Here is a 26,938-nt window from a genome sequence, read left to right on the forward strand (position 1 = left end):
GTTCCAATTTATTGAGAGACATGTTGGTACATCTGTGGAAACCTGAATCTGAAAACTTCCCGGGGTTTCCCACCCAGTTGAAAGTTCATGATCTTGCCCCCACACCCATAAGTCCATCACATGGTCCAATCTTCCACTGCCACACTGGCAGTCCCACCTATCCAGTTCCGGTCAGGCTCAGAGGTGTGGAGAACAAAAGATGACCTTGGTTTCTAGAAGGATTTTTTTTATTTTGACAACAACACATTCTAATCTTTACTATTCCCCCTCCCAATTCCCCACTAATGAAACAGCATAGTAAAATAGGATAGAGTGTGGCAGGCCAAAGATCCTAAAAGGAACTGGCTGGAGGCCTGACATCATGGCTTTGGGAGCTACGATGGAAGAAAACGGAACTGGCATGAATGGGCAGGAACTAATCCTCTCACCAACAGAGGTAGGGTTTCCTCTCTCCCTATTATGACTTTGAATCATAGCTTACCACCCTGGAGAGTCCATTCTGTGACTTTGGCACTGTAGACACCCAATCCAGCACTGTTGTAGGCAGCCACTTCAATTTCATAATTAGTCCAAATGATTAGGTCTTCAAGCAGCAGATTGTTGACGTCAGCATTACTAATGTTCCTGAACTGGTAGCCAACTGGCAGACCAGCCAGGCAAAATCTGGAAAAAGAAGAACAACAGGATCAGGGCTGAACCAATAAGATCATCTGTAGGAACGGTGAAGCCCAGTGGGCAGCTACTGCTTTTCCAATTTTGCACCCATCAGTAGAAGATTAAAAAGGCTTCCAAAGATTTATTTGTCCTGATGACCAAGCCATCCATATGTTAATATCTACCTAATGATGTAGCCCTTGAGAATGCCATTCTGGTGGTTTTCGGGTGGTGGCTGCCACTGGATCATGATAGACTGGTTTGTGCGGCCACTGGCAATGACATTTTGTGGGGGTGCTGTGGGGGGTTCCTCAGGAAGCGACAACCTACGGAAGGAAACACAATGTAGGACGCAGATTTCAAAGTTGACTCAGAATTTGACTTAACACGCAAACCTTACAATTTAGTCCTTATGAAGCCAAGCCAATCTCAGCCATATCATGGCACGCCTTAAATACCATCCTGTGTATGCGTGAGCTGTGTTAAAATGATGCAGCCATTTGCTCACATAAAAGTTATTTAACCCAGGGATACACAACCTCTGGGCCACGGGCCACTACAGGGCCTATTTGGAATTGGGCCATGTGAACTTAACTTCCACAAGCGGTGGGCCAGTAGGCACTCATGTACCAGCTTGCTGCTCGTGCAAGAGGCTGTGTGCGCATCGACCCACCACTTGTGGAAGGGCTGCATGCACAAGGACCCAGTTCCAGAGGTAGGCTGCTACCAGTTTGGACTGGTTTGGCTGAGTAGGTAGTAACTTGGCAGCGCAAGCGCTTGAACTAGTTCTATCCTTGGGGGCGCCATATTGAGTTTCTGTTCTGCACATGCACAGAACAATCTTAATTAAAAAATGTAATTTCCCCCCTTTTCTAATGTGCGCATGCACAGACCTTTTTAGCTGCAAATGTGCACACTGGTGGAGCGCACGCCTGAAGCATGCACGCAAAATTGTTTGCCTGCTGAACCGGTAGCAATGCCGGCAGGAACCCACCCCTGCCCAGTTCTCCTCTCTCCCCAACTGGGCCACCAAGCCTCAAAGGTTTGGGACCACTGTTTTGACCCCATCTTAATACCAGTTTATAGAGAGCAGTTATCTTGCTTTGCTAAGCTCTGTGTCTACATCATGCAACATTGGGACATACTGTTGATAACAATCCAAGTCTTGCTGTCTTGCCATGACCATGCTCCCCTTTATGCATCACCTTTAAATATTAATTAATGACAGGTTCCTGGTGCAATCACAGGTATCTCTATACATGAATGTGAGCCAGGACAATGCTCACCCACACTTATTTGGTTTCATCTCCTACAAAGCGGAAACCAATAGAGATAGAATAGAATAAAATAACAGAGTTGGAAGGGACCTTGGAGGTCTTCTAGTCCAACCCCTGCCTAGGCAGGAAACCCTACACCATTTCAAATAAATGGTTATCCAACATCTTCCTAAAATGTTTCAGTGTTGGAGCATTCATAACTTCTGGAGGCAAGTTGTTCCACTGATTAATTGTTCTAACTGTCAGGAAATTTCTCCTTAGTTCTAAGTTGCTTCTCTCCTTGATTAGTTTCCACCCATTGTTGCTTGGGTGCTTTGGAGAATAGTTTGACTCCCTCTTCTTTGTTGTAGTCCCTGAGATATTGGAATACTGCTATCATGTCTCCCCTAATCCTTCTTTTCATTAAATTAGAAATACCCAGTTTTCTGCAACTGTTCTTCATATGTTTAGTCTCCAGTCCCCTAATCATATTTGTGGCTCTTCTTTGCACTCTTTCTAGAGTCTCCACATCTTTTTACATCGTGAGGACCAAAACCAAATGCAGTATTCCAAGTGTGGCCTTACTAAGGCATTATAAAGTGGTATTAACACTTCACGTGATCTTGATTCTATCCCTTAGGTACATCAACACATTTTCATTTTAAAATCCTATCAGCTTTTCTACTCTTGCAAGTGATTATATCTGCAGCTGCCCATGTCAGATATGGGCACCTCACCTCTCGGTGTCCTTGCTGAACTGGCCTTTGCCCACATCATTAACAGCACAAAGGCGGAACTGGTATGAGCGGGCAGGAACTAATCCTCTCACCAGCACTGAATTTACTTCAGGATCCACACTGGCCATAAGAATGGTCCAGGGAGCATCTGGAAAGAGAGAGAAATAAGGCATAATCCTGTGGAAAAGTTATTTAAGAAGAATTGTTATAACACAGTGCACAGTGCACAGTCCTTCTTTAAAAGGAAAAAAATGGTTCTTAACTAGTTCCTCTGCAGATTTTTTTTAATGTAGTGGTCTCATGGACCAAATTTTTTCGAGAACAATCCAGTACTTGCAGAGAGAAAATTCCAAGCCTCTTTCAATCTTACACAGTACCCATTCTTTAAAAGCCAGGATCTGGTTCTGCTCCTGGCTGCATCTAAAGATCATTGCTATGGGAAGAAGCTGTGCATGTTTGATCAGGTAAGTAAAACCATTTCAGGGTTTTTCCAAGGATAAAGGAAATCATCCTGTTCAACGTAAGGTAGGCCTGTACCTTTGGGTAAGCTTAGGAGTGGCGATGGGCATAAGCAGTATTTTAAAACGACGACAAATTCTTGAGAACATATAACACTTAAAAGAAGTAGCCACAAATTGCAACAAAAGCTACAAGAGGTCCTCCAGAAAATTTAGACTGCCAGAACACCCATTTTGTCATAGTCCCCACCCAGGATTTTTTCCCATCACTTTTGAGAAGGGATGGTCCATTTTTGTTTGCCACAAGAACATGGGCAAGTTGTACCTGGCAACTTTATGGCAGGGAAGATGGTGCAATGCCTTACTGTTTTCGGAGACCTCGAGGATGTAACGCAGCAATGGGCTATTTCCATCAAAGGGCTTGGTCCACGTCAGGTTGATGGCCGTTTCTCTATGGCACTTAGCCTGGCAATGGGGTTTTCAGGTGCATGTGGGAGCGCCTGATGAAGATAATAGAAGAACCTATTTAGAAACTCACGTTAGAGAGAGCTATGAAAGTAGAGGGTCATTCATTAGGAAGAAAAAGCTTTGTAGAAGAGACTTTTAAGCCACTGTGCATTAAAAGGTTAAACTGGCTGTCACTGCTGGTGTTATAATGGAGCAAATGCCCTGCTTCATCACAGTGTTAATTCAGTGGGCAAGAGGTTTGTAGAGAAAGGCACAGAGTGTCCTGGAGATATTTAGAGATCCCTGATTTTTCCAGCCAACAGTGCTGTGTCATTTCTGTGGAGCAATATCAAGATTTTTGGCTAGGAGTGGCTTATGCTTATTCAGTGAATCAAATGCTATTGATATTCAGGTTGCAGTGTGAAAGTTGCTTCAATGCAGTGTGCTGTAACGCTGCAGACGTGCCTATGAATAATGAAGAGTATGATTAGACAATGCATAATATAGATTATGATTTGGTAAGAACCAAACATGTGGCAGTGTTACGTACCAGTATGTGTGCAAATGTCGACAGCGACCATACCACCTTATAATTACTCTTATGCTGCTAACACTGTGGAAGACCTCTGACTGCATATCAATTCATGACGAGAGGAATTGAGTTCTAACTAGGAGTTGCAGAATGGCTCATAAGGAAGTAAACATCATGGTGATTTCAAGAGGGCAGAAGAGCATGCTACTTAACACATAGCTGGTATGGTATTCTTACAAGATATAAAGTAAAATATGAATGTATAGCACTGGAATACTTTTTGATCATCTCTTGTAACAGCCTCACTCACACTTCAGCTAGTTTCTGGTTCATCCATGTATCAGAATATGTTGACTTCTCATTTCTAGGTCAGGAGTGCACCATTTTCATTATCTAATAGCTGTACTTGGCTTTTTGAGCAGCATGCCTCATCCACGTTCCCAAAGTATGGTTTTCTTTACGTTTACAATTAGTTAGAATACATTTAATATGACCCCTCTCAATGTGCATATAAGAGTTATCTCCCAAAGGAGGAAACATAATATTACATGGATGGAATGAGTGGTACAAATGGCCTAGAGGACAGGTATAAAGCTTTATAAATGAAGAAGACACAGGACTTAGAAATTAACAATGTATAGGTAGAGATGAACAAACATGTTAAATGGAAAGAAGGATTGTAAATTAAGGACTGTATATAATAGTTATCATATGTATAGACAAAGAGAAACTGAAATACGGGGGGAGAAGTACAGTTACAATGGAAGTATACAGAGGTGGAAATGTTATACAGAAGGAATTGCAAAAATATTTTTTTTCTTTTTTTCTTTTAAACTGTTAATAAAGTATTTTTTTTTTAAAAGAATTCTCTCCCTCAATCAATTAGGTTACTTTGGATGTTCTCTGGTGGCTACATCAAAGATTTTTGGGGAACAACCATCCAACCCTGGAATTTCAGATTCTATACCTGTGCTGAAGTAGGGTAGCCTTACCGGACTCGCAGGTGGGCACTGTGAGAGTCATTGCCCCCATCAGATATCACATGACATGTATAGGTGCCAATGTCCCCTGACCAGGTCTGGGCAATGTGCAAAGTGCCAGTGGTATCCAGACGCATGCGGGGCATGTTCCTCTTGGGTCACAATGGTGCCATCCTTCTCCCACATGTACCTAAGGAAAAAGAAACCGGGTTTGGTGAATAAAGGTTCCTCCCCTGCAACTATTCCTACTCTATTCAGATTGCTATTGGAGCTTTGATTGATTCCTGATATCCTAAAGCCAGGTTGCAAAGAACTAGAAGCAGATCATCTCTCAAATCTGATGCAATGATCTAATTCTTTAATCCTAGTTCTTGTGTAAACTATTTCCTAGAGTACTCCAGCTTCTTCTGCAGGTGGTGAACTGCTCATCAAATACTAGCATTGTACACTAGTACTAGTATGTGACACAAATCCCCCTCCCCAAACATGGATATTTAGAATGTTATTTATCTCTTAGTATGCCTTCTGCAATGTAGCATATTGTTCTCAAATGATTTTACATATTTGTTTAAACCTAATTTGGAGACTAAATGAAAATTGATTGAGTTCAGACTCAATCCAGTGGTAGTCAACCTGGTCCCTACCGCCCACTAGTGGGCGTTCCTGCTTTCATGTGGGTGGTAGGGGTTTGCTATAACTCTGATTTATAAATTTTATAAAGTAAGTTACTTCCCTACTTATAAATCACCATTGCTGTGGAACCAGTGGGCCGTTAGAAAATTTTACTACTAACAGAGATACAAAAGTGGGCGGTAGGTATAAAAAGGTTGACTACCCCTGATCTAATTTATAACCACGGTGAACTGGCTTCACACCATGTTAAATTGAAACAAAACCATATTTTGACTATATGAAGTGTGAACTTAGGTAGACTTAGCAGCCAACACTTCTCTATAGAGAAGGGAAAGGAGATCTTTCTAAAAAGGAATCCCATGATGTTCTTCTTCACTCACTAGTGCAACACAACAATTTGTCTCGGCTTCAAAGCTAAGCTAAGCACCAGGTGGCAATATAGGGTCTATGAATTTGCATGTATGTATTTTGCATTAAATGTCTTGGTAGATGTTCACAAAGCGCATAAAGATGTGACTAGAACATTCCTGCTTTGTCATACTGCAAGACTCCAACATCAATCTTAGAAAAGCATTGTAGATAAATGGAGTCCTGATGGTTCCCAGATCGCAGAGATGGCTAGAGAGTGTCTCCTTTCAAAGGAGATTTGTATGAAGAAAGGTGCAATAGCCAGACAAGTTGAGGTCAATAAACTACTCCTTCCTAGCAAGAGAAACACAAGAAAACCCCTACTGAGGAGTTTATATGCTCCTCAGGAAATCATAAAGAGTATATACAGAATTTTAGCATTACTTCTAGCTGACTATTTTCTTTTTCTTACAAAGAAGTTTGGAAATTTAAAGTACAAGGACATTCAGCTTTTTTTTAAAAAGAATCCTTAAACAATATTCTAATAGTTTTAGTTTTTCTAATAGTTTTTGACTTGGCTCTCATTTCTTTCCTCGTTTTCCCTTCATCTTAACACACGTGAGAAATGATCACCTACCGAACGAGCACGTTGGGGTCATGCCTTTACCCCACAGGTCATTGAAGCCTTAGTGCCTTTGATGACGCTTTGATCCTGAGGTGGGCTGGTGATACGAGTCCGCGCTGCCAGACAAAGAGACACAAGACAGAAATGAACCTAGTTTGAACACAGATCGAAATGGGGATAGGTGAACAGACATAGTTCCAATATCAACTCAGGACTCCACATTTGGAATTTTAAGTTCTGGTAATAAAGGCATCCTTTTTGTAAGACTAGAAGCAGGAGGCACCCCCCAAACCAGATCTGATACATCATAATACCAACGATTAATCAAGCAAGCAAACAAAAAAAAGCAATGCACCAACCCATGATTGTTTTTTGAAGGCCTAAAATGAAGGGGCATGTAATTCAATTTTAGCTGTAGCTACTCCCCTCCCCGGACTGCTTGACATATATCATCTAGTGCAACTCAAACTGTGGTGGAGCCACTAACAACCTAAGCTCTACATTTAAATTTAAAGAAGAAGGAAAAATACCTCTTGTTGCAATTACACTGGATCCTTGGTTCCAACCAAGCAACACCCATTCACCCACCCACCTACCCATCCTCCTTCGTACATACAAGATGACCCGTTCACACAATATACCTGAGGGAGATGGGCGGGTACAGAAATGTGAAAAATAAAATTTAAAAAATAATTTAAAAAATGGACTAAATGAGGAGTTTTCTCTTTGTTGTGCAAACATCTAAAGTGGAGGGAGGCCAGAGGGAGTTAACTATCTCGTTTCAGTCACAAATATTTAGATTACAGATGGGGCAGTTATCCCTTTCTATCCAGCTACTATAAAGATAGGTTTAGAGCAGTGTTTCTCAACCTTGGCAACTTGAAGATGTCAGGACTTCAACTCCCAGAATTCCCCAGCCAGCATTCGCTGGCTGTGGAATTCTGGGAGTTGAAGTCCGGACATCTTCAAGTTGCCAAGGTTGAGAAACACTGGTTTAGAGCATCCTTTGAAGAAAAGGGTTTCTCTTGGCATTCTGTCTTGGAGTTATTTTTCTTTTTGTTACCAAAGTCTTTGAGCAAATGGTGGGAATATAAAGAACAGAAAGGGATTGTGAGAAGGTGTTGGCTCTGTTCAGATCATAGTTGATTTTTAACAGTCGGCTCCCCCTCCACTGAGATGGAAACGTGTTAGGAAATGACAGCCTCTCAGCCTCCTTAATGGCAACTGGAAGGACAATGAAAATGGCTACTTCCTATCTGACTGCTTGGTAACAGGTGCTATCAGCACAGAGAGGGGAGGTTGATTGCCCGATGAAGCAGCTGACTTGATCATTCATGCTATTTAATCCATCCAGGCATCACTTAAGTGTTATAACAAAGGAGGCTTTTTCGTGAATGTGAGCTTTGTACTTGCCTACAGTATACACAGAGGGAAGTAATAAACAAGTGTCCCAGATATTTGCGCTATAGCTCTCACAATTCCTTGCCAATTACCCTGACTGAGGCTGAGGGGAATGGAAGTTCACAATGCCTGCCAGATGTAAGATTAACTATCCCAATCTACCAAAGGGAATGTGGAGAAGGTTAATACAGGATGGGCTTTTTAGGGTAATTCACCATGTGAGCAAGACTAATTCATCTTTCATATAGGTAGGTAGGGTGAGAATCATCAACAGATAAACAAAATAAATAAGATTCTCAGAGCATCCTGTTCCATTTATGCCCAGCAGGGGAACCAATCCACCTCAACCAGGAATGTGGCAGACTTAACGCAATTGCTTTATTAGACAAGAGTTAAAACTGGTTTTGAAAGGTGATGGATATTCCTCATCAAAAACAATTAGACACTCACAACCCACATGGGCCACTGAACTCAAGATGGTAGCACGTCTGTGCTTGTTGCATTACAGATTAGCGGGAAATTGCGTTGATAGTTCCCATAACATGACATTGTGGGATCAAACGTATCAGTTGATTCCATATAATGTGCTGCATTTATAGAATGTACAATATGCCATTAAGAAACTGCCCAGAGAGGCAAACCACACATAACATCTTTGCATTGGGGATTATTCCTGGGCCAAATGCTTACTGAACAAGTAAAGGCAAATGTGGGAAACTCTACTATATCAGGATATTGACTCTCTCCCATCCCCCACCCCCAGCTGCTGAAAACTGATGAGCAAAGCAGTGATTATTATTATGTATTCAACATTATCAAGGAAAGTGGGGCTTTTGGTCACTTTCCTCCATTTTTGACTTCTTATGGAGGGGATTTTTAACTTTAAAGTGCACTAAAACGCACTCGACCTAAATGGGAGGATTACCACTTTCAATTTCCCTTCGTTCCTCTGACATTAATTGGGAAATAAGTCTGGCATTATTAGGTGGCTTGACATAAAACCTGGGGAAGTATAAACTGAGGATTCTGGGAGATTAAAATCAACAAATTACAGGCATGGGTCCCCAAAAGAAAGAAGTGGGAAGCTAATAAGAGGGCAACGGGGAGACTTTTACCCCAGACAATAAGCTCTGCAGAGGCTTCATCAACTCCACGCGAGTTAGTAGCCAGGCAAGTGTAGCTGCCAGCATCCGAGATCCGTGAAGGGCTGATGAGGAGGCTTCCGACTCTAGCAATGTAAAACGAGGAAGCTGTACTGAGCCACTGGCCAGGATCCGTTCACCTATTAGGAGAAAAGGTAGACTTCATTACATGGTCAGTGGTGACCCTGTTTGAGGCTGCCCATGGATTTTGTCAAGTCATGAAATTCTGCCCTCAGCTCTATGCTGGAGATCTGTAAACCTAGTAACCCAGCCAGGCACCGAGAAAACGATGGACAGATTTGTCAAAGGTTTCTTCTTCCTCTGTGGGATGAGCTTCAACCTACCTATGATCTATGAATTCAAGGGCCCCAAAGAGGAATTTGCTTTAGAACATATAAGAAAATATGGGTTGGCTGGTGACACTGCTTGGGATGTAAATTTACAGAATAAAGCAAAGGAGCATCAACTTTTTTCTGTGCAACTGAGGGGTATAATAAAGCTAGTAAAAGTCTGAATTGCCTGGAAGCACAGGGCTGGCTTTGGGTGGGGAGGAAATCTTCTCGTCCTTTGCCAAAAAGGACAACTTGATGGTCTTCAGGTATTTTGGACTATAATTCCCATACCCATTACACATTTGGTCAAGTGCGTGGAAACTATCAAAACATCTGGGTTGCCTGCTTTTTTTTTGTTCTTTTAAAGTACACATTGATCATTTATTCATTTCTATGCATCAAATGCTCTCAGACTAAATTCTTCTTCCCCACTTAATCCCCCCCATCAGCAGGCAGTGATGGGATATGGGTCACAGATAGGCTAATTCGTTAATGGTTTAGCCCTATTCTTCCTATGATTTGGAATGTAATCTCCCTTGCTCTCAATTCTGTTTTTTCTTATTATTATTCCGGATGCATCTTATTGTAGCACTAATATTTCTGAAATACACTCTCTGATCTAAAGCAATATGCTCCAGGTAGGATTAAATATTTGGTTGTAGATAAGGGAGATATAATTCCCTAAGTGTAGCTGATCAAAGGTACCCTGTAAGGGGCATGCTAAAGGGACGTCATTAACTTTTAAAAAAACATTGAGGTGTTTTAGGTTCAGTGAGGCAATGAAGTTGTCAAGAAAAACCAAATCCATGGGTCATTCCAGCCCAATTCAAAGAGTGAGTGGGCTTTCCCATCACAATTTGACTGGTGTTTAATTGTGTCCTTCACATCTGTCACAGAAACAGACCCTCTTTGGTAAACATGAAGGTGCTGGTCTAGAAACCAGGAAATTGTGAATTCTAGTCCTGCCTTAGGCATGTAAGTTGGGTGGGTGAATTTAACCCAGTCACTCTCTCTCTCAACCCAACTCAACTCATCTCACAAGATTATTATTGTGGGCAAAATAGGAGGAGGAAGATACATTATGTATGTTTGCCACCTTGAGGTACTTATAAGTAATAAAGGCATCATCAAAAAAAATCTAATAAATAAATATAAAATTAATTTCCAGAAATTGTTCACGATTTGAGGGCACGCAAAGGAGTTCAAGGAATGAGAAAAAGGAAACTTTCTACTGTGTGAAAAGAAACCAAGTTCCAAACTTGATGCTGCAATCCCTCTGCTTGCAAAATACGTAGCTCTGCCATGCTAGTTTCTGGTGTGCCTGACACCTGTTTTTCCAAAGCATGAATAGTTTCCCAATTCACCGTTACCTTTCTGCCAGGTGATAGCTGGTCTGGGAGCTCCAGACGTCTCGCAGCTGAGAACCACAGCCATCCCATCAATCACTGTGCTGTCCAAGGGCCCCCGGGTTATGTTGGGCGCAATGCCTGTAATGAGGGAGAGATGGGAAGAATGCTTATAGGAAGAGTTTTGAATGACCAGAACTCTTAGCGCAACACAATGCTGAATTTTATTTCCCTAACACCCCCACCCCAAAATCTACCATAATTGAACAGAAATAAAATAATCCGAAAGACCTTACCCCGTGTAAGCTCACGGGTCCTTTTTGGCTCAGGTTTAATAATGGATACTGTGCTATGCTTTGTGTTGTGGAAATCATCTCTCGGTGAAACAGAGGGAGAACCTGCTATTTACAAAATTCCCATTCTGTTCTCCAAAGACATCTTTCTCTTCCTTGAAGATGAACCCTGCTCTGTCAGAAGAACATTCACTTGCTACGTTTTATTTCCTTTCTTGACTGACTCCAATCTTCTGGGTCTTCTGCTTGAACAAGACTACAAGACCTCCAAGGTCCTTTCCAACTTTGTTATTCTATGACTACATCAACACTATTGAGTCGGGTGGGCACAAGTGTACATGACTACTAATTGCTCATATTTCCCCACCAAGCACCACTAGTGGGAGGTACTGCAGAAAATAGGTGACAACCAGCAAAGCAAGCTAGGGGAAATGAACTTGCTGACTGCTATGGCCTGTTGGCTGCCAGCTCCTCCAGCAGCTGATGAGGCATGGGAGTCAGGATCAGCATCAAGGAAACCTGAGAGCTCCGAGGGGGAAGAAGGAATAGAGATGTGAGAGAGAGAGAGAGAGAGGAGAGAGAGAGAGAGAGGAGAGAGAGAGAGAGAGAGAGAGGAGAGAGAGAGGAGAGAGGGAAAGGGAGAGAGAGAGAAGAGAGAAGAGAGGAGAGAGAGAGAAGAGAGAGACAAAGAGAGAGACAGAGACACACAGAGAGAGAGAGAGACGAGAGAGAGAGAGAGAGAGAGACGAGAGACAGAGGCGGAGCCTGGGCCATCCATTAGTCCTCAGATGGAGAGTCAACAGCCCCAGGTCTGGAGGTGGCTGATGAGGAAGAGGAGGAACAGCTGGGTCCAGTGTCTGACCCGCGGATGTGCAGAAGGCAGAGGAGAGAAGAGCAGTGGAAAACTGTGTGCTGATCCTTGGGACGGAAGAGCCACTGCTGCTAGCGAAGCCTTTGCTGCTAGCGAAGCCCCAACCTAGGTCTGGGGATAAAAGACAGCGGGTGGCGATAAATAGATGTAGCAGACAACTATCTCCCTGCCGGACAGACTTGTTAGCCTGGTGTAAGAGAGAGACTTTTTGCCCGAGTTGCTGGCGCTCCTGATAAAGGACTTGATTGATTGATTACAGAGGATTTGTTGTGTTTGGGGAGAACACTGACACTTACTAGTGACGGCCAGGTATGTGGAAGACTGCACCTCTCCAGCAGCATTGCGGGCAAAACACTGGAACATGCCTGTGTCGTCTGGCATTAGGCCACTGATCTGCAGGCTCCCGTTAGCAAGCAGCTTGAAGCGGGCAAGCTTCTCCACTCCAAGTAGTACTGCATCCTTGTACCAGAACATGCTGGGTGGAGGCACACCTGCAATATCGGTGGGAAAGAAAGGGGATTTTAAAGATGAATTATTTTAAAATCAAGGCCGACAGGCAGGCAGAAAGGCCACAGAGAGATCCATTAGGCAGTACTGGAGCAATGATACTTAGCTCCTAAACACATATGGCTCTGTTTGTTAATTGCTTTCATATGGCTGGATTCTGATGAATGCATCTTTCTCCTCCTTCTCATCTTATTTATTTAACCGATCCATGTGGTTTCCTTCTGAAAACCTATATTTCTTAAACTAGGAGTCACAGTCGAGAGACATTGTATCGTTGAATTCTTCAGAACCCATTGAAGTTGGGGTGGTCACCAAGAAGACACCGCCCGCCCCGCTATAGCACTCATTGATCAAACTGAATGAAGTTAACAGTGAAATTAGACAAGCTTGCCTTATTCCTTCCTCCTCTAAGACCCTGATCAAACCTTCTGCAAAAATTTGAGATTTGCTTCAAATCTGATTTAAGAATCAGGGTCTTGTTTAAACAATTCAACAATAAAATCAAGACATTCATTGTGATTTAAGAGGAGGTCTAATGTCATTGTCTGTGCTCAAACACAGAAAAGCCAGTGAAATAGTTGCCACCCCGTTTTAAAGATCACTTAAAGATTTGTTTCCAGAACTGTCTATGCACAGAGATCTTGCCATCTAAGATGCGGCAAGGGAAAACTGAGGGCCTCTTGTGGAGTTTCCTCCCACTTAAAAACTCCTTCAGTGATAATATCTGATATTTTTTCAGCCATCTCAGAAAAGATGAAAATGGCATTTTATTCTGAACGTTGACTTTTATTGTTTTTGCTTTATTGCTCTTATTCGTTGTGATTCTTTCTTATTTTTTATCTTTTTTTTTTGAAGTATACCACCTTGTATTGTCACCCAGCAGTTGCAACCAAGTCAAGGAATCTACATTAAACCCTCTGGGTTGAATCTACATGATCAGGGGGAAATATGTATGTTCTGCCACCTGTATACAGGAAAGGACATCCCTCTCACCCCCCCACCGCCCAAAAAAAAAAAATCTCCGTCATTTTTAAATCCAAGCTCTGGAAGATGAAAAGTGATGTCCAGAGAAATGGGAGGAAGAACAACTGGTATCTCAGGATCATCTGATAATGTGATCCAGGAATAACTGAAATGGGAAAATCTGTTTTAGCCACAAATGCATCAGGAAAGGGGAAGAAAATAAAATGAAACCAATATTAAAATTGATCTCAGTTATGATTGCAATTTACAAGATGTAAGATATCAAATCCAAGCAAGGGATTGTTTGCTGGATGAATTCTTCAAGTCTAAGACATAGGTAATATTTTATCCAGGAACAACTTATAATTAGACCACTGGTTCCTACCGTGGGGCCCAGGCCCCACTGGTTGGCAATTTGATTTTTAATGTGGGCAATTTGAACCCTGTTTAAACCAAGTTAATGGCCTTTTAGGCTTCTTCCACGTGAGTAGAATTCACTTTTGAATAAAATAAGAATTACCATATATGCCACAGGGTGGGGGGGAGGCATCAGGATTTTAGAGATGCTTAGGTGGGACATGGCCAAAAAAAGGTTGGGAACCACTGAATTAGACCATGGTTTAATTGAATGTGTATGCTAAACAGACAGAATAAATATTGTCTTGGATAACTGTTATAGCTTAATTTTATTGTATTTGTCTTAGCAACCATCCTATGTAAATAAATCATTTATTTACGGATGGTTAACTCAAATTAAAAGGAGATACCTTTTATTCGTTCCTATTTTATGAAGTTTGATTTTGAATTATAGAGGGTGCTTTTGATCCACTCCCAAAGAAAGGAGCTGATTTCCCCAGCAATGCCTCAAAGCTACAAGATCAAGAAGGGACCCTGTAGAATTTACTTCACTTTCATCATCTTTTCTCCTTCTACTGGCAGTAAAGCTAAAGAATATGGGTGATATTCCCCCCCCCCCACCTTCTTACATGTTAGAGTTGAAGGGGAGGATGCTTGACAAGAACATCCCAAATGGACAAGTGATGGCAGCTGAACTACCAAGCAGCTACATCAAACAGGTGGGCCAGACCAGGGAATATAAAAGTAGTAACTTTTGGAAGGAGAAAATTAGAGACCTCCCACCTTTTATCCTATACTTTGGCCCTGCTGCTAGATTTATCTATGGAAAGGACAATATACTTAGATTTGTCAAATATCCCAACGGGGACTCGACTCCCATAAAAAACTTTTAGGATTTTCAAACAACAACAGAAAGCAAAAAAAAAAAAATGTCTGCTACTACTAAAAATCAGGCCTCTAGCTTGCAGTTTAGGGATGACAGTTTCCTTTTCACAAGTCTTCAAATTTTCTGCTTTTTTTTCACAGAAAGCTTAGGGAGTGACATCTTTGGTGCTACTCTGCAAATAAGGCTGCTGTTAAAACATTAGGCCCTATCTTGGAGTAGAGCAATGTTTCTCAACCTTAGTAACTTCAGACTGGCGATTGAAGGTCCATATATTTGAAAGTCATCACGATTGAAAATACTGGCCCATACATTAAGGCACACATCAATATATCCTACTTAGTCTTTTCATGTTTTAACTGCAGTTCAAAGGGAAACAGAAATGTGCTCATGCACATATTTTTAGCTACATATGAAATATCCTCCATTCATTTCTCTATGTAAAAATCTGCCAAATGTAGATATAACAGAAATGGTCGTTTATCAAAGGAGTGGATGGCTAGGATTGTAGGGTTAATTATTCTGATTTGAAACCAAATTGATCCAAACATTCCCTAATGTAATAGAGGAAATTACCTTTAGCTTGGCATGGAATCTGTACTACTTTCTCCATCTCAGCTGTGATGTGTCTTTCTGGCTCCTTAGTGAACTGGGGAGGTTCTGTAAAAGAAAAACCAGACATAGGACCAGCCGAACGTTCTTCATATTGAATTGTAAAAATGAAATGTCATAGTTACATTGGGAAATTTTCAGCTTCTATCTTTGTCCTCTCTTCACACACACACACAAAAAAATCGCTCCCAAAACAAAACAAATGATCTGAAAGTGTTTCCTGCCTAAGATCTAGTATCAATTTTATAGATCGGATGAATGGATGAGACAGACTCAGGCTTCAGTGACAAATAACAGCTCTTTATTACACAACTATTTAACAAATCCAGCACCGGCCCATTGACAGCTAGCCCTGTTATAGGGAGCTGTCAAATGGCTTGGCCATTGGCTTGGAGTATTTCCCACCGGATCGGAGGACCTTGGTGGAACCTACCATTGGCTGTCGGTGTGTAACAAATTTCTTATGGGCTAGATCAGGGTGTCAAATTCAAGGCCCGCATGCTGGATGAGGCCCACAGGGTGCTTAGATCTGGCCTGCAAGCCCGCCCTGGAAATAGCGAAGGACCGGCCCACGGTGCCTCTGCCGGCAAAAACAGAGCTGGGGAGGGCCATGCGTAGAATCTCCTGGGCTCTGTTTTTGGCTGCGATGGCCTCCTGCAACCCTCTGCAAGGAGAAATGGTGCTCAGAGAGGCTGCATGCAGCCTGCCCAGGCTCTGTTTTGGCTGCAACGGCCTCCTGGAGCCTTCTGCCAGCAAAAACAGCCTGGGGACGCCATGCGCGGAGGGCTCTAGGAAGATGTCACAGCTGAAAAACAAGAGCTTCAGTGAGTGATGTTGAGCTGGCCACGCCCTCCCTGACCATGCTCACCCTGCCCCCTGAGGTGAAATACAACCCTGGTGCGGCCCTCAGTGAAATCGAGTTTGACACCCCTGAGCTAGATGGCTCCACACTACAACTCCACACGAAATGTTTCTAGAACTTTGTAAATTATTTCTGCTTTTATTAATTTTGTTGTTAAAGAACAAACATAACTGACCTGCACTTAAATAAGGACTCATGTCATTTTTCCCACTAGTGTTGTATAGCATCTTCACAGCATCACTGAGTCATATTGAAGTGATAGAAAGCCTGCCCTCATTATTGTCTTTTTGGCATAACAATGATTGGGGGACTCTAGAAGATATTACAGATACAGGCAAGCAACCCTTTATTTGCATTCCTCCAGTCTTTAAGGAGACACAAAAAGTATACTAGCATTATTTGATCTATTTGTTGGGCACTATTCTGCCTTCATAACAGGGCCAGCAAATGGTCACCTGTTCCAATATTTTATTTCAGGGACACGTTAAGAGCCATGATCTGTGGAATTCTATCAGGAAGAAATACTTCTATCAATCACCTGCAGATTGTCGTTCTTTGGATTCTTATCTATCAACACATCCTCCTTCTCTAACTTATCTGATCCCTTCAGTCAGAACATTTTTGATTAATGGGCTTTCATTTCCACTTCTTCCCTTGTTTAAGCCTTCTGAGGTCCTTATATGGGCTCTCTTCCTATCCTTTTTTTAAATTTTATTTTTGGAACTGTTCTTATCTATCCCGACTCTTAGCTTATCCACTAATTTTTCTTGTAGATTATTTTGGTCCCATTTTCTCACAGATTAGCAACCGATATAGTGGATCTGAGGGGGAAGAAAATGCTTGCTCTTCTGTCTTACATCTCTTGAAGAATTTGCTATCAGATATGCTGATGATGAGAGGGCTACTGGCTAATAGAAAGGAGTTCTCTTCCTGGAGTTGGTGCACACGCTTGACCTGCTAGCATTGAATTTACATGGGGGAAGGGAGATCTACAAAGGAAAAACATCCTTGCAACCTGCCAGCATGAGATCTGGAGTATTGATCAGTAGAAGCTGGAATTGTATGATAGGCACAAATTAAGAAGTAAATCCTGTGAGACAAGGAGGATATTAGGAAAATATTCAGAGCTACTGTATATCAGGACTTTTATGTCACTTCATTGTAGGATTCTAAAGCTGGATATATGTAAGTGATCTAGGACCATGAGGGCGAACCTATAGCCTGCGTGTCATAGGTGGAATGCAGAACTCTCTCTGCGGGCCCACCCAACTGTTGCCCCAGGCCAGCTCCACCGTGCACGCACGCATGCCTCCTGCCAGACAGCTGCTCTGCAGGTCTCTGCTACGCATGCACGAGGGGGCCCCATGCATGCATGTGTGGGGGTGGGAGCACACGCAGGAGATGCGCACATGTGGTGGACAGGGGGCATGCACAGGGGCACTTGCATTGCATTTTGGGGCCTTGCACGGCGCTCCCACACCCTGTTTTGGCTTCCAGGTTGGTAGAGGCTTTCCAGGCCCAACACGGGGTATGGGGGGAGGGCACGCGCCTGCATCAACCTAGAAGCCAAAATGGGCAAAGGGGGTTGGGTGCATGCAGGATGAGTTGCAAAAGCATGCGCAGTGGTGGGGCACACAGGGGGGTCATGTGTGCATGTGCAGGGATGGGACACACAGGGGTCACATTGCACGCATTGTATTATGGGTGTGGGTGAGTGGGGCGGGCGCTTTCGGCACGTGACAACAAAAAGTTAGCCATCACTTATCTAGTATGACTTCATAGGTTATACATTAGGATAGTACTGGCTCAAGTCATCAAGTTATAAGAAAGTTGTAGAGGCTGCCCTCACACCGTGACCTGACAAATGCACGCACGTCAAAAGCCCGCCGACAAAACCGCAGCAAGAAAACTGCGATGTCATACATGCGCCCACAACGCGCCGACAAAACCGCACCCACAAAAGTGCGATTACAGTTAAGGTAATGGTTAGGTTCAGGGTTCTGTTTAGGGTTAGGTTTAGTGTTAGGTTTAGTGTTAGGTTTAAGGTTAGGTTTAGGGTTAGGTTTAGGTTTAGGGTTAGGGTTATTCAGTTGTTATTACTTGTTTGTTGAGGGCACGCTTTTGTCGGCGCGCTGTGGTCGGCACGCTTCTGTGCTCATTCGTCAGCGCGATTTCAAACTCGCGGTTTTCTCGACACAGTTTCGTCGGTGCGCTTTTGATTAGCGCGCATTTGTTGGTGAACCCCCTCACACAATGCAGGAGAGGAAGGGGCATGCCTATATTAGCTAAAAGTGGCTAGTAGGAGTTGAGCAGATCTCAGCCCCTGCCACGTAACCAGTTCAGCCACCACCATATTGCCAAATATTGTGTGCAGAGGAAAACATGAATTGGGAGAAGATGGGAAATATTGCTTCCACATTGGATGAGAAAAACCCAAAAGTAGCTTGTCCTTAGTTCTAAAATGGAGATAAGAAGACAACTGCATCAAGTCAAGCTAATGTTAGAGGGAAGTATAGAATTATGCTTAGAGTTACTGGGTGGACATGATGCCAATGAATCTTTAGGCTCAAATCTGCAAGGGTAGTAAAACTGATACATCCTGTCTTGATTTTGCACTATCCAAATGCAATGTCCTTTATGTCAAACCATCATTTTAAAATCATTTGAAATGCAATGTCTAACATGTTATCGGACATAGGATAATGTAAGGTGATAAAAACAGGATCGTCACTTGACCCTGAGTCGGAACAGGGATACGACTTTAAGGAATGACTAATGTCACATTATAGATGGAAAAGTGGCCCTCGGTGGTTAGGGAAATGCTTTGAGTGGCTGACGACCACAGCACTGAAGCAAAAGACCACGGCAGCAGCTGAACTGACGTGGTTGCCCAATTGGTGAGTAGTTCTTTTAGGAAAAGAAACTAAACAAGATGCTCCTTCTTACCCAGCACAGAGAGATAAGCTCCTCGAACCACAGAGGGTACGCTGCCTACTGCGCAACACAGCTTCACACTCATAGTAGCCACTGTCGCTTAGGGAGGGATTAAGGATGGTCAACCTCCGGTTGTAATCACTGATGCCACTGGATACTGGAATCCCGCCCTTCTTCCAGATGATGTGCAGTTTTGATGAGTGGCCTGTTTAGCAGAGATGCTTGTGAGGATGGACCCCTTTCAACGGGTTGGTAAGAAAAGTGGGAGGAGAAACCTTTTGGCACAATGAGAAACCTGACTCTCACCAATGGCCATGAAAGACTGTGTCCTGCCATCATGTGGAGTGTGGGCCAACAATAGCCTCATGGGGCAAAACTGGGGCAAGATGAGGCTCCATCCCCAAATTTACCTTGGATGATTTGTTGCAGAATGACTCCTTGGTACAGTATTCCTGGCAGAGGTTGGGAAATATCCTATTTGGAGTGGAGCAATAATAGGTAGGTGGAGGCTGAATTTGCAGTGGGCTGGGAGAACATTCACGTTCTTGAGAAGCAGTTAATGGCCTGTTTTCATGCCCTGGCACATGGGGCATACAGAGGTGCCCTCACTGGAATTCGGAATCACAAGTCACAGAGCATAGGAGTCAGACAGACTTACCTAGCATTGGCCACACACTCCAGAGTCACTTCAGAAGTACCAGAGATTACGCTAGTGTTGCGTGGTGGAATGATGATGGTTGGAGCAATGGGGTCAGCTGGACCGCCTACATCTGTGAAAAAAATGGGACGGTGTACCAGTTAGTAGTTCATTGTTACACAGAAACATTCACTGTTTATATATGAAAAATGCTCATTATATATACTTCTTAATTCACATTTTGGAACTGATTTTCATTGTATAGAAAAGCTTTACCACTCCTCCTGAACATTTCCATCTCACATAGCTAGTCTACCTATAAGGTTTCCAGATTCAGCACCATGCCACACCACCGCTGTTGAATATTCCTAACATTCTTCTTTTCATGACTGTGTGACATGTAGCACCATCAACTAGTCCTCCTACAAGCTTTGATTCTGTCTGTCCCAAATATTCTTGCAGCCATCTTGCAGGAATGTCCGATGCATCCAAGATTTACCGTGAAATGTACAAGTGTATACCTGTGCATTGATTAGGTGGGAGCTCAGAAAATAGATACTATTATTGGTTGCAATTCTATTCTAATTGAACTTCTTCCAACTTCCCACAACTTGACTTCCAGAGGTTGTAGCTAGCAATAGCACTACACTTACCATATTTTTTGGAATATAAGACACACTCCCCCCCAAAAGAGGGTGAAAATTTGGGTCCATCTTATACACCAAATGTAGTCCCACCCACCTGCCAGCCCCCACCCTTTGGCCTCTGCCTCCCAGCAATTTGCCTCTTTGCAGCAAACAGCAAATAGCCTGTTTCAGTTTTAGCACAGCTGGATTAGCACAAGCAGCTGATTGCCGGTTGGATCAGCCTCCCGACCATCAGCTGTTTTAGGCTGCAGGGATTGCCATTGGCCATTGCACCTCTGTGTGCCCTGTTTTTGGCCTCTACGTGCCCCATTTTCTGCCCATTATGATCCCCGCTGCCCGGAACAGTTGGAAAATGGGGCATGCAGAGGCTGAAAATGGGATGTGCGGGGGCTGAAAATGGGACATGCGGAGGCGGCAATAGGCTATGGCAATCCCTGCAGCCTGAAACAGCCGATTGTTGGGAGGCCGATCCAACTGGCAATCAGCTGTTTGTGCTAATCAGGCTATGCTGAAATTGAAACACGCTGTTTGCTGCAAGGAGGCAAATTGCTGGGAGGCAGAGGCAGATTTTTTTTCTTGTGCTAATCAGGCTAAACTGAAACTTAACAGGCTGTTTGCTGTTTGCTGCAAGGAGGCAAGTTGCTTGGAGGCAGAGGCAGATTTTTTTAATTGTTTTCCTCCCCAAAAGCTAGGTGCGTGTTATACTTCAAGGTGTCTTATACTCAGAAAAATACGGTATGTACTGCCACATAATGCTTTACAGCCCTCTCTAAGTGGTTTACAAATGTCAGCATATTGTTCCCAAAAATCTGGGTCCTTATTTTACGGACCTTGGCAGGATGGAAGGCTGAGTCAACCTTGAGCCTGGTGAGAATTGAACTGCATTACTGCATTCTAACCACTGCCCCACCATGGCTCTTGCTATAACATATTGGGAAGATATCAAATGGGAATGCATTTGGAAAGATCATTTAGAAAGATTGGTTTGCAGTATGTAGGGAATGACAGGTGAAATCTCACAGGAGAGAAGGGAAGTAATGTTCCACCAAGCTTTTTCCTTAAGGCTGGTTGAAACAGGATGCGGTTTGACTGTGCAAACAGAAATCACTGCAGATTAAACTGCACTGCTTAAGAAGCTTATCTTGTTCTACCTGATTACTATTTATTTCTCTCTTTTGACCCAACCTTCTTTCTTAGATGATAGTTACATGGTCCAAGACTGCTCACCCACTGAGCCACTGTAGCAATGTACACTTAATAGAGACAAGAAACACCAGCTACAAACCCTGTAGCTCATTTACCCAATTATCACTACTTCTTCTCTTTTTTCTTCTCCTGTTTTGCTGCCCTGTTCTGACTTTTCCTTCCTGATGGTGAGCAGAGAGATCCTATTTCCCTTCTTAAAACTCCCGTTCAGAAGAATAAAACTGCAAAGAAGCAGAAAGCATGCAGCAGAAGGCGATATGACTTCTCGCGTTTCAAGTGCCGCTGAAGGGTGCTGACTGTTCTGCATGCCGCTTTTGAGTCACATCAAACACCTGAAATGTGTGAGTGAGAGTGGCACTTCCAGGAGGGGGGAAGGAGAAGGCATCAGACTTTGTTGAAGACCGGTTTGCCCATTCGCTTAAGTGATGGAGCACAGGCAAGCTCTCCCATCAAAGTCAGCAAGCTGAGGGTGTCTTGCAGGGCAGGACGTTCACTTCCACCATGCAGCTTGGAGAGCCGAAATCTTTGAAAACAACATTAAGATTCCATACCTACCTTCCCCATAACCTTCTGCTAAATCCTGCCACCTGCTGTGATCTGTAGCTGGGCACCGACAATTGGCATTGGAAAGGAAAGGAGGGGAAGAGAGAAGGCAGCAGCAAGAGAAGCTGCAACAGGGTAAGTGCATAAAATAAAATAATTGCTGTGGTAACTCCCCACAACCCCTGCTCCTCCAGTTCTTGACTACAATTGCAAGTTGCTGATATAGCTGAATCCATAAAAGCATGCACTATGGTGTTTATTGTACTCTGAGGTACAGCTCTTCAAATTAATGGGGCAAAGAGGGGAAAAGGGATATAAAGTCAAATCTGGGAGACATAAAACAGCTGTGAAATAAACAGCATCCAGGGGGAAAGAGGATTCACACGTCCTGGGAGAATTCCCTTCAGAGACCTTACAGAGACGATAGCCATGCAGATTCCCAGGCTCTGTTCTGCAGTCAAGCCCTCTGCTACCAAGAAAGCCGATGCAGGGATAGGAATGGGGGCCTAAGCGGGTGATGTAATGAAAGCCTCCTAGCTCTCGTACATATTATGGCCCCTAGTGTCTAAATAAATTCAGAGCCCCGTAGAAATGTTTAGTCAGCACCAGCCGCTTTGCCAGAGATTTACTGCAAATTAAATCTGGGCCCAAGCCAGCAGAAGCATCAGAGAAGCCAGGTGCAAGAGACAATGGTGACAAAACTGAGCTTTAGGGACCATTGGTTCACCAGGAAATAAGCAAGGCATAAACTTCAGCCCTCCTCCCACTTAGCTGCAGCACTTAGGTTTAAAGTAATTCCCACTGTGCTGGCCTCTTGAAACGGTGTGGCTGGCATTTATTCAGGCGGCCCTTCCAGATCTTTCAAATGACAAGGGATCCAGGCTGCAATTTTATACACATTTTCGCTTCTTGCAGAAAGCACAATGACAACGAACAATTGCACCGTCAAATGCAGGAAGCGTCTCAAAGTTCTAGGACATGTCGCAGCAAGGTATAGTCCATCAATCATGCAGCCCTCATATTTGCTTTGAGGATTTATTGTCAATGCAATGACCCCTTTGGTGCTCTGACTTCTGTTGCTATCCAACACACTCTGCCCATCACCTATGACAGTTTAAAAAAAAACAAAACATGGAGGAAAGACTCTGCATAAGGTTTCTTCTCCAACAGCTCCTCAAATAATTGTTTAGCCAGCTGTTGGGAGCTGACTGTGTTGGGGAAGAAGACAAAGCTGTCTCCAGCCATCTCTCTTCCGCAACACAATTTTCACCAGGATCACTTAAAAGATGGCCAACCACTCAAGGTTGCCAATTCCTTTGTAGCTTTGTGTTGTGTGCACCAATGTGGTCTCTGCAAGGTGCAGGACTGTCAAACCCTCTCTGATTCTTCCTGGGAAGGACAGGACCTTCATCTATAATACTCAGAGGCTGATATCTCGATCACTCAGCTATCCCCCTATCTAGAAAAGTTGTATTTCTCTATCAGCAGATTGTGAGAGGATTCACTAGCATGCTAAAGTAAATTAAAGTCCTAGCTTCACTTGAATGGACCCGAGCATGACCTACTAGCTGCTTCATATAGAAAACTAGCCGATAATCCGGTATTGCCCGGGTATTTATTTATAGGGGGAAAATGTCCGGAGCAAATGTAATTTCTAATGTTGGATTTTTCCCCTTACCAGAGGAGCCCCCTTGTGGAGTACTGTGAAGCTGTTATCATGGCAACTCCGCTGCACTGTACAATAGAAGCCATTTTACGGCAGTAGAAGCCATTTTAAGGTACAACAGGCGGTTCCACCACAAAACTGCGCTTGACTAAACCACGCCCGACTAAACCGCATCGCTGACGTCATCAACAGGGCGACAACAGCGCAGAGACAGAAGCACGCTGTAAACCCTAAACCTAAAATTAACCCCTAAACCTAAACCTAACCCCCCCAAACCTAATCCTAAACCTAACCCTAAACCTAACCCTTAACCTAACCCTTAACCTAACCCTAACCCTAAACCTAACCCTTAACCTAACCCTAAACCTAATCCTAACCCTTAACCTACCCTAAACCTAACCCTAAACCTAACCCTTAACCTAACCCTAAACCTAAACCTAATCCTAACCCTTAACCTAACCCTAACCCTAACCCTAACCCTAACCCTAACCCTAACCCTTAACCTAACCTTAAACCTAACCCTAACCCTTAACCTAACCCTAACCCTAACCCTAACCCTAACCCTAACCCTAACCCTAACCCTAACCCTAACCCTTACCTTAAGTTGAATCGGCTTGCTTTCAAAGCGCTATTTAAAGCACCCTTCTTTCTCCGCGCTGGCTGTTGTCGCCCTGTTGATGACGTCAGCAACGCGGTTTAATCGGGCGCGGCTTAGTCGAGCGCGGTTTTGACGGGTCACGCAACAGGCTGTATCTTAATAGAACACACACACACCAAGGGGTATTGGGGTGTTTTACACCCACAGTATTTGTTTCCAGAGAGCAAAACATCTGTGTACCAAGTTTGATTGAAATTGCTCAAGGCATTCCAGAGTTATGCTGGAACACACATACGTTTAGGTAGACAGACAGACAGACAGACAGACAGACAGACAGACAGACAGACAGACAATATGGGTCTAGCCGGGATGAATGATGTTGGTGTTTAAGGCAATAACAATAACACTGTTATATGTGTTCCACAGCAAATGTTGATGAATAGCTCGATGTTATAGTTTGCTCTCCCACTGCAAAGAAGCATTGGCACACATGGAGCAGGTCCATGATTTTTCTCCTGCATCAACTGAATTGATATCTACCAGACTGCTGCTAAAAAGACAGATGAACCTTTTCAGAGAACCAGTCAGCTGAAATCCAAAAGCCCTTTCCCCACTTTTCACCCCAAAATATCACTTACTCTCCACAGTGAGCATGATGGGCTGGCTGGTTTTATTGTCTCCATTCTTGTCATTTACAGCTTGCACATAGTACCTTCCAGCATCAGGGGCTACTGTTGACAAGATCACCAGTGTGTTCTCCAGCGTGATGGCTCTGGATGGAGAAAAAAAGTGGATTTAGCACTTTCCTGTTATCAGGGATAAACGGTTCTAAGTTATGTTGTTAAAAGTCTTTGCACTTTCCCGTTCATCCTTATGTGAGCTCTCAAGCTTTTACTTGTAATAACTAGCCTAGGAAGATACATCTGATTTAAAAGTTTTCAGCAGAGAATATAGCACTTTGCACTTAGACTTCTATACCGCTTCATAGTGCTTTTACAGCCCTCTCTAAGCTGTTTACAGAGTCAGCATATTGCCCCCAACAACCTGGCTCCTCTTTTTACCAACCTCAGAAGGATGGAAGGCTGAGTCAGCCTTGACTCAGTCATCTCATATTGCATTACAATCCACTGTGGAATGCTGAATTTGGGTTGTTTCTTTAGGAAGCTGTTGGCTTTCACGTCTTTCCACATTCAGATAAAAGTGACTCCAATCGCTCTCTTTTACTGACTATGTACTTATTGACTCCTTGGTCCAATTTCTGAAAGGTATACAAATCAGTGTTTTCCCCAGGCATTCCAGTAAGCAAACATTTTGGTTCTGTATTGGCTTTTATTTTTTCCCCATCAAAAATAAGCAAAAGGGCACTACTGGAATAAAGTAAACTACCACAGAATTATTTGATTATAGGATCAAGACGGGTACGTTTTGCTTCTGAAGTACAGGCATGCTATGTTGTCGAGTTCAAATACTTTTTTTAAAAAAATATTTTTTTTATTTTTATTACATAGACAACACATACACACAACAATGAAAAACACACACACACACACACACACACACAAAAACATCATCACATACAGCATGTTGTTTGGTTACAGGTGTTTTAACATTTATCATTCTTATACATTTATTATTTCGTTTAATAGGTTATAATATACAGTTTGGGTTGCTTTGTTTACCATCCCTTCCTCCTGTTGTAACACCACCTTATTTTCCCTTTCTTTTCTCCCTCCCTCCCTTCTCTACTTTCTTCCTTCCTCCTCTCCTTTCCCTTCCTTCTTCCTGTACCTTTCTCCTACTCCTGCTCTTCCTCTTCCCCTTCCTACCCTCTCTCCTCCTCTTTCTCTCCTTTCCATCCTCCTTTCCTTACCTCTTTCTTCTTTCCCCTGTCTTCCTTTCAGGAAGTTCACCAAAATAGCGAGTTCAAATACTATCTACCTACCAACCTACCTGTCTGTCTGTCTTTCCATCCATCCATCCATCCATCCATCCATCCATCCATCCATCCATTCTATCTATATCTATCATCTACATCCATCCATATCTGTTGTGGCCCGGCATGAGCCTTTGGAGCTGCCGCCAGACTCCGACAGCGAGGGGTCTTATGAGTCGGCCTTGGAGGAGGTGGAGGACCCTGGACAGGGTGTCGACTCCGAGCAGGGCGAGGAGAGACTGGTCGGCCACCAGGTGGCGGCAGAGCATTGGATCAAAGGGAATGTTCAGGAAAACATTTGGGAGTTGTTTCAGGATGCATGCAGGCGCAGGGCTACTCGGCGTAAAGAACAACGGAGTAACTACAGGAGGTGATTACGAGCAGCTGATGCTGATTAAGATCCTCTCCTGAGTATAAAAGAGAATGTTTGTGCCACACCCTGGTTGCAGGAGTCAACGTTCTCGTTCACGTTTATGATTCAGAGAAACCAACTTGGATAAGTGGTTTGCTGTGAGAAGCTTATTTGCATTGCCTA

The 26,938-nt window shown here is 43.3% G+C and overlaps 1 protein-coding gene across 1 annotated transcript in view; it reads right to left on the bottom strand.

Moving 5' to 3' along the window:
- The window catches only part of SDK2 (sidekick cell adhesion molecule 2), a 186,716-nt gene that overhangs the window by 73,217 nt on the left and 86,561 nt on the right, over positions 1-26,938 (bottom strand). Inside the window, 20 exon segments of the mRNA XM_032208636.1 lie at positions 482-663; positions 840-980; positions 2,648-2,795; positions 3,471-3,548; positions 3,551-3,605; position 5,030; positions 5,077-5,213; positions 5,215-5,254; positions 6,683-6,708; positions 6,710-6,786; positions 9,187-9,297; positions 9,300-9,353; positions 10,916-11,032; positions 12,352-12,546; positions 15,342-15,425; positions 19,186-19,231; positions 19,233-19,367; positions 19,369-19,378; positions 19,832-19,943; positions 25,109-25,242. Coding sequence (XP_032064527.1) covers positions 482-663; positions 840-980; positions 2,648-2,795; positions 3,471-3,548; positions 3,551-3,605; position 5,030; positions 5,077-5,213; positions 5,215-5,254; positions 6,683-6,708; positions 6,710-6,786; positions 9,187-9,297; positions 9,300-9,353; positions 10,916-11,032; positions 12,352-12,546; positions 15,342-15,425; positions 19,186-19,231; positions 19,233-19,367; positions 19,369-19,378; positions 19,832-19,943; positions 25,109-25,242 — 1,883 coding nt within the window.

Source organism: Thamnophis elegans, chromosome 2 (genome assembly GCF_009769535.1).
Source record: "Thamnophis elegans isolate rThaEle1 chromosome 2, rThaEle1.pri, whole genome shotgun sequence".
Lineage (NCBI taxonomy): Eukaryota > Metazoa > Chordata > Lepidosauria > Squamata > Colubridae > Thamnophis > Thamnophis elegans.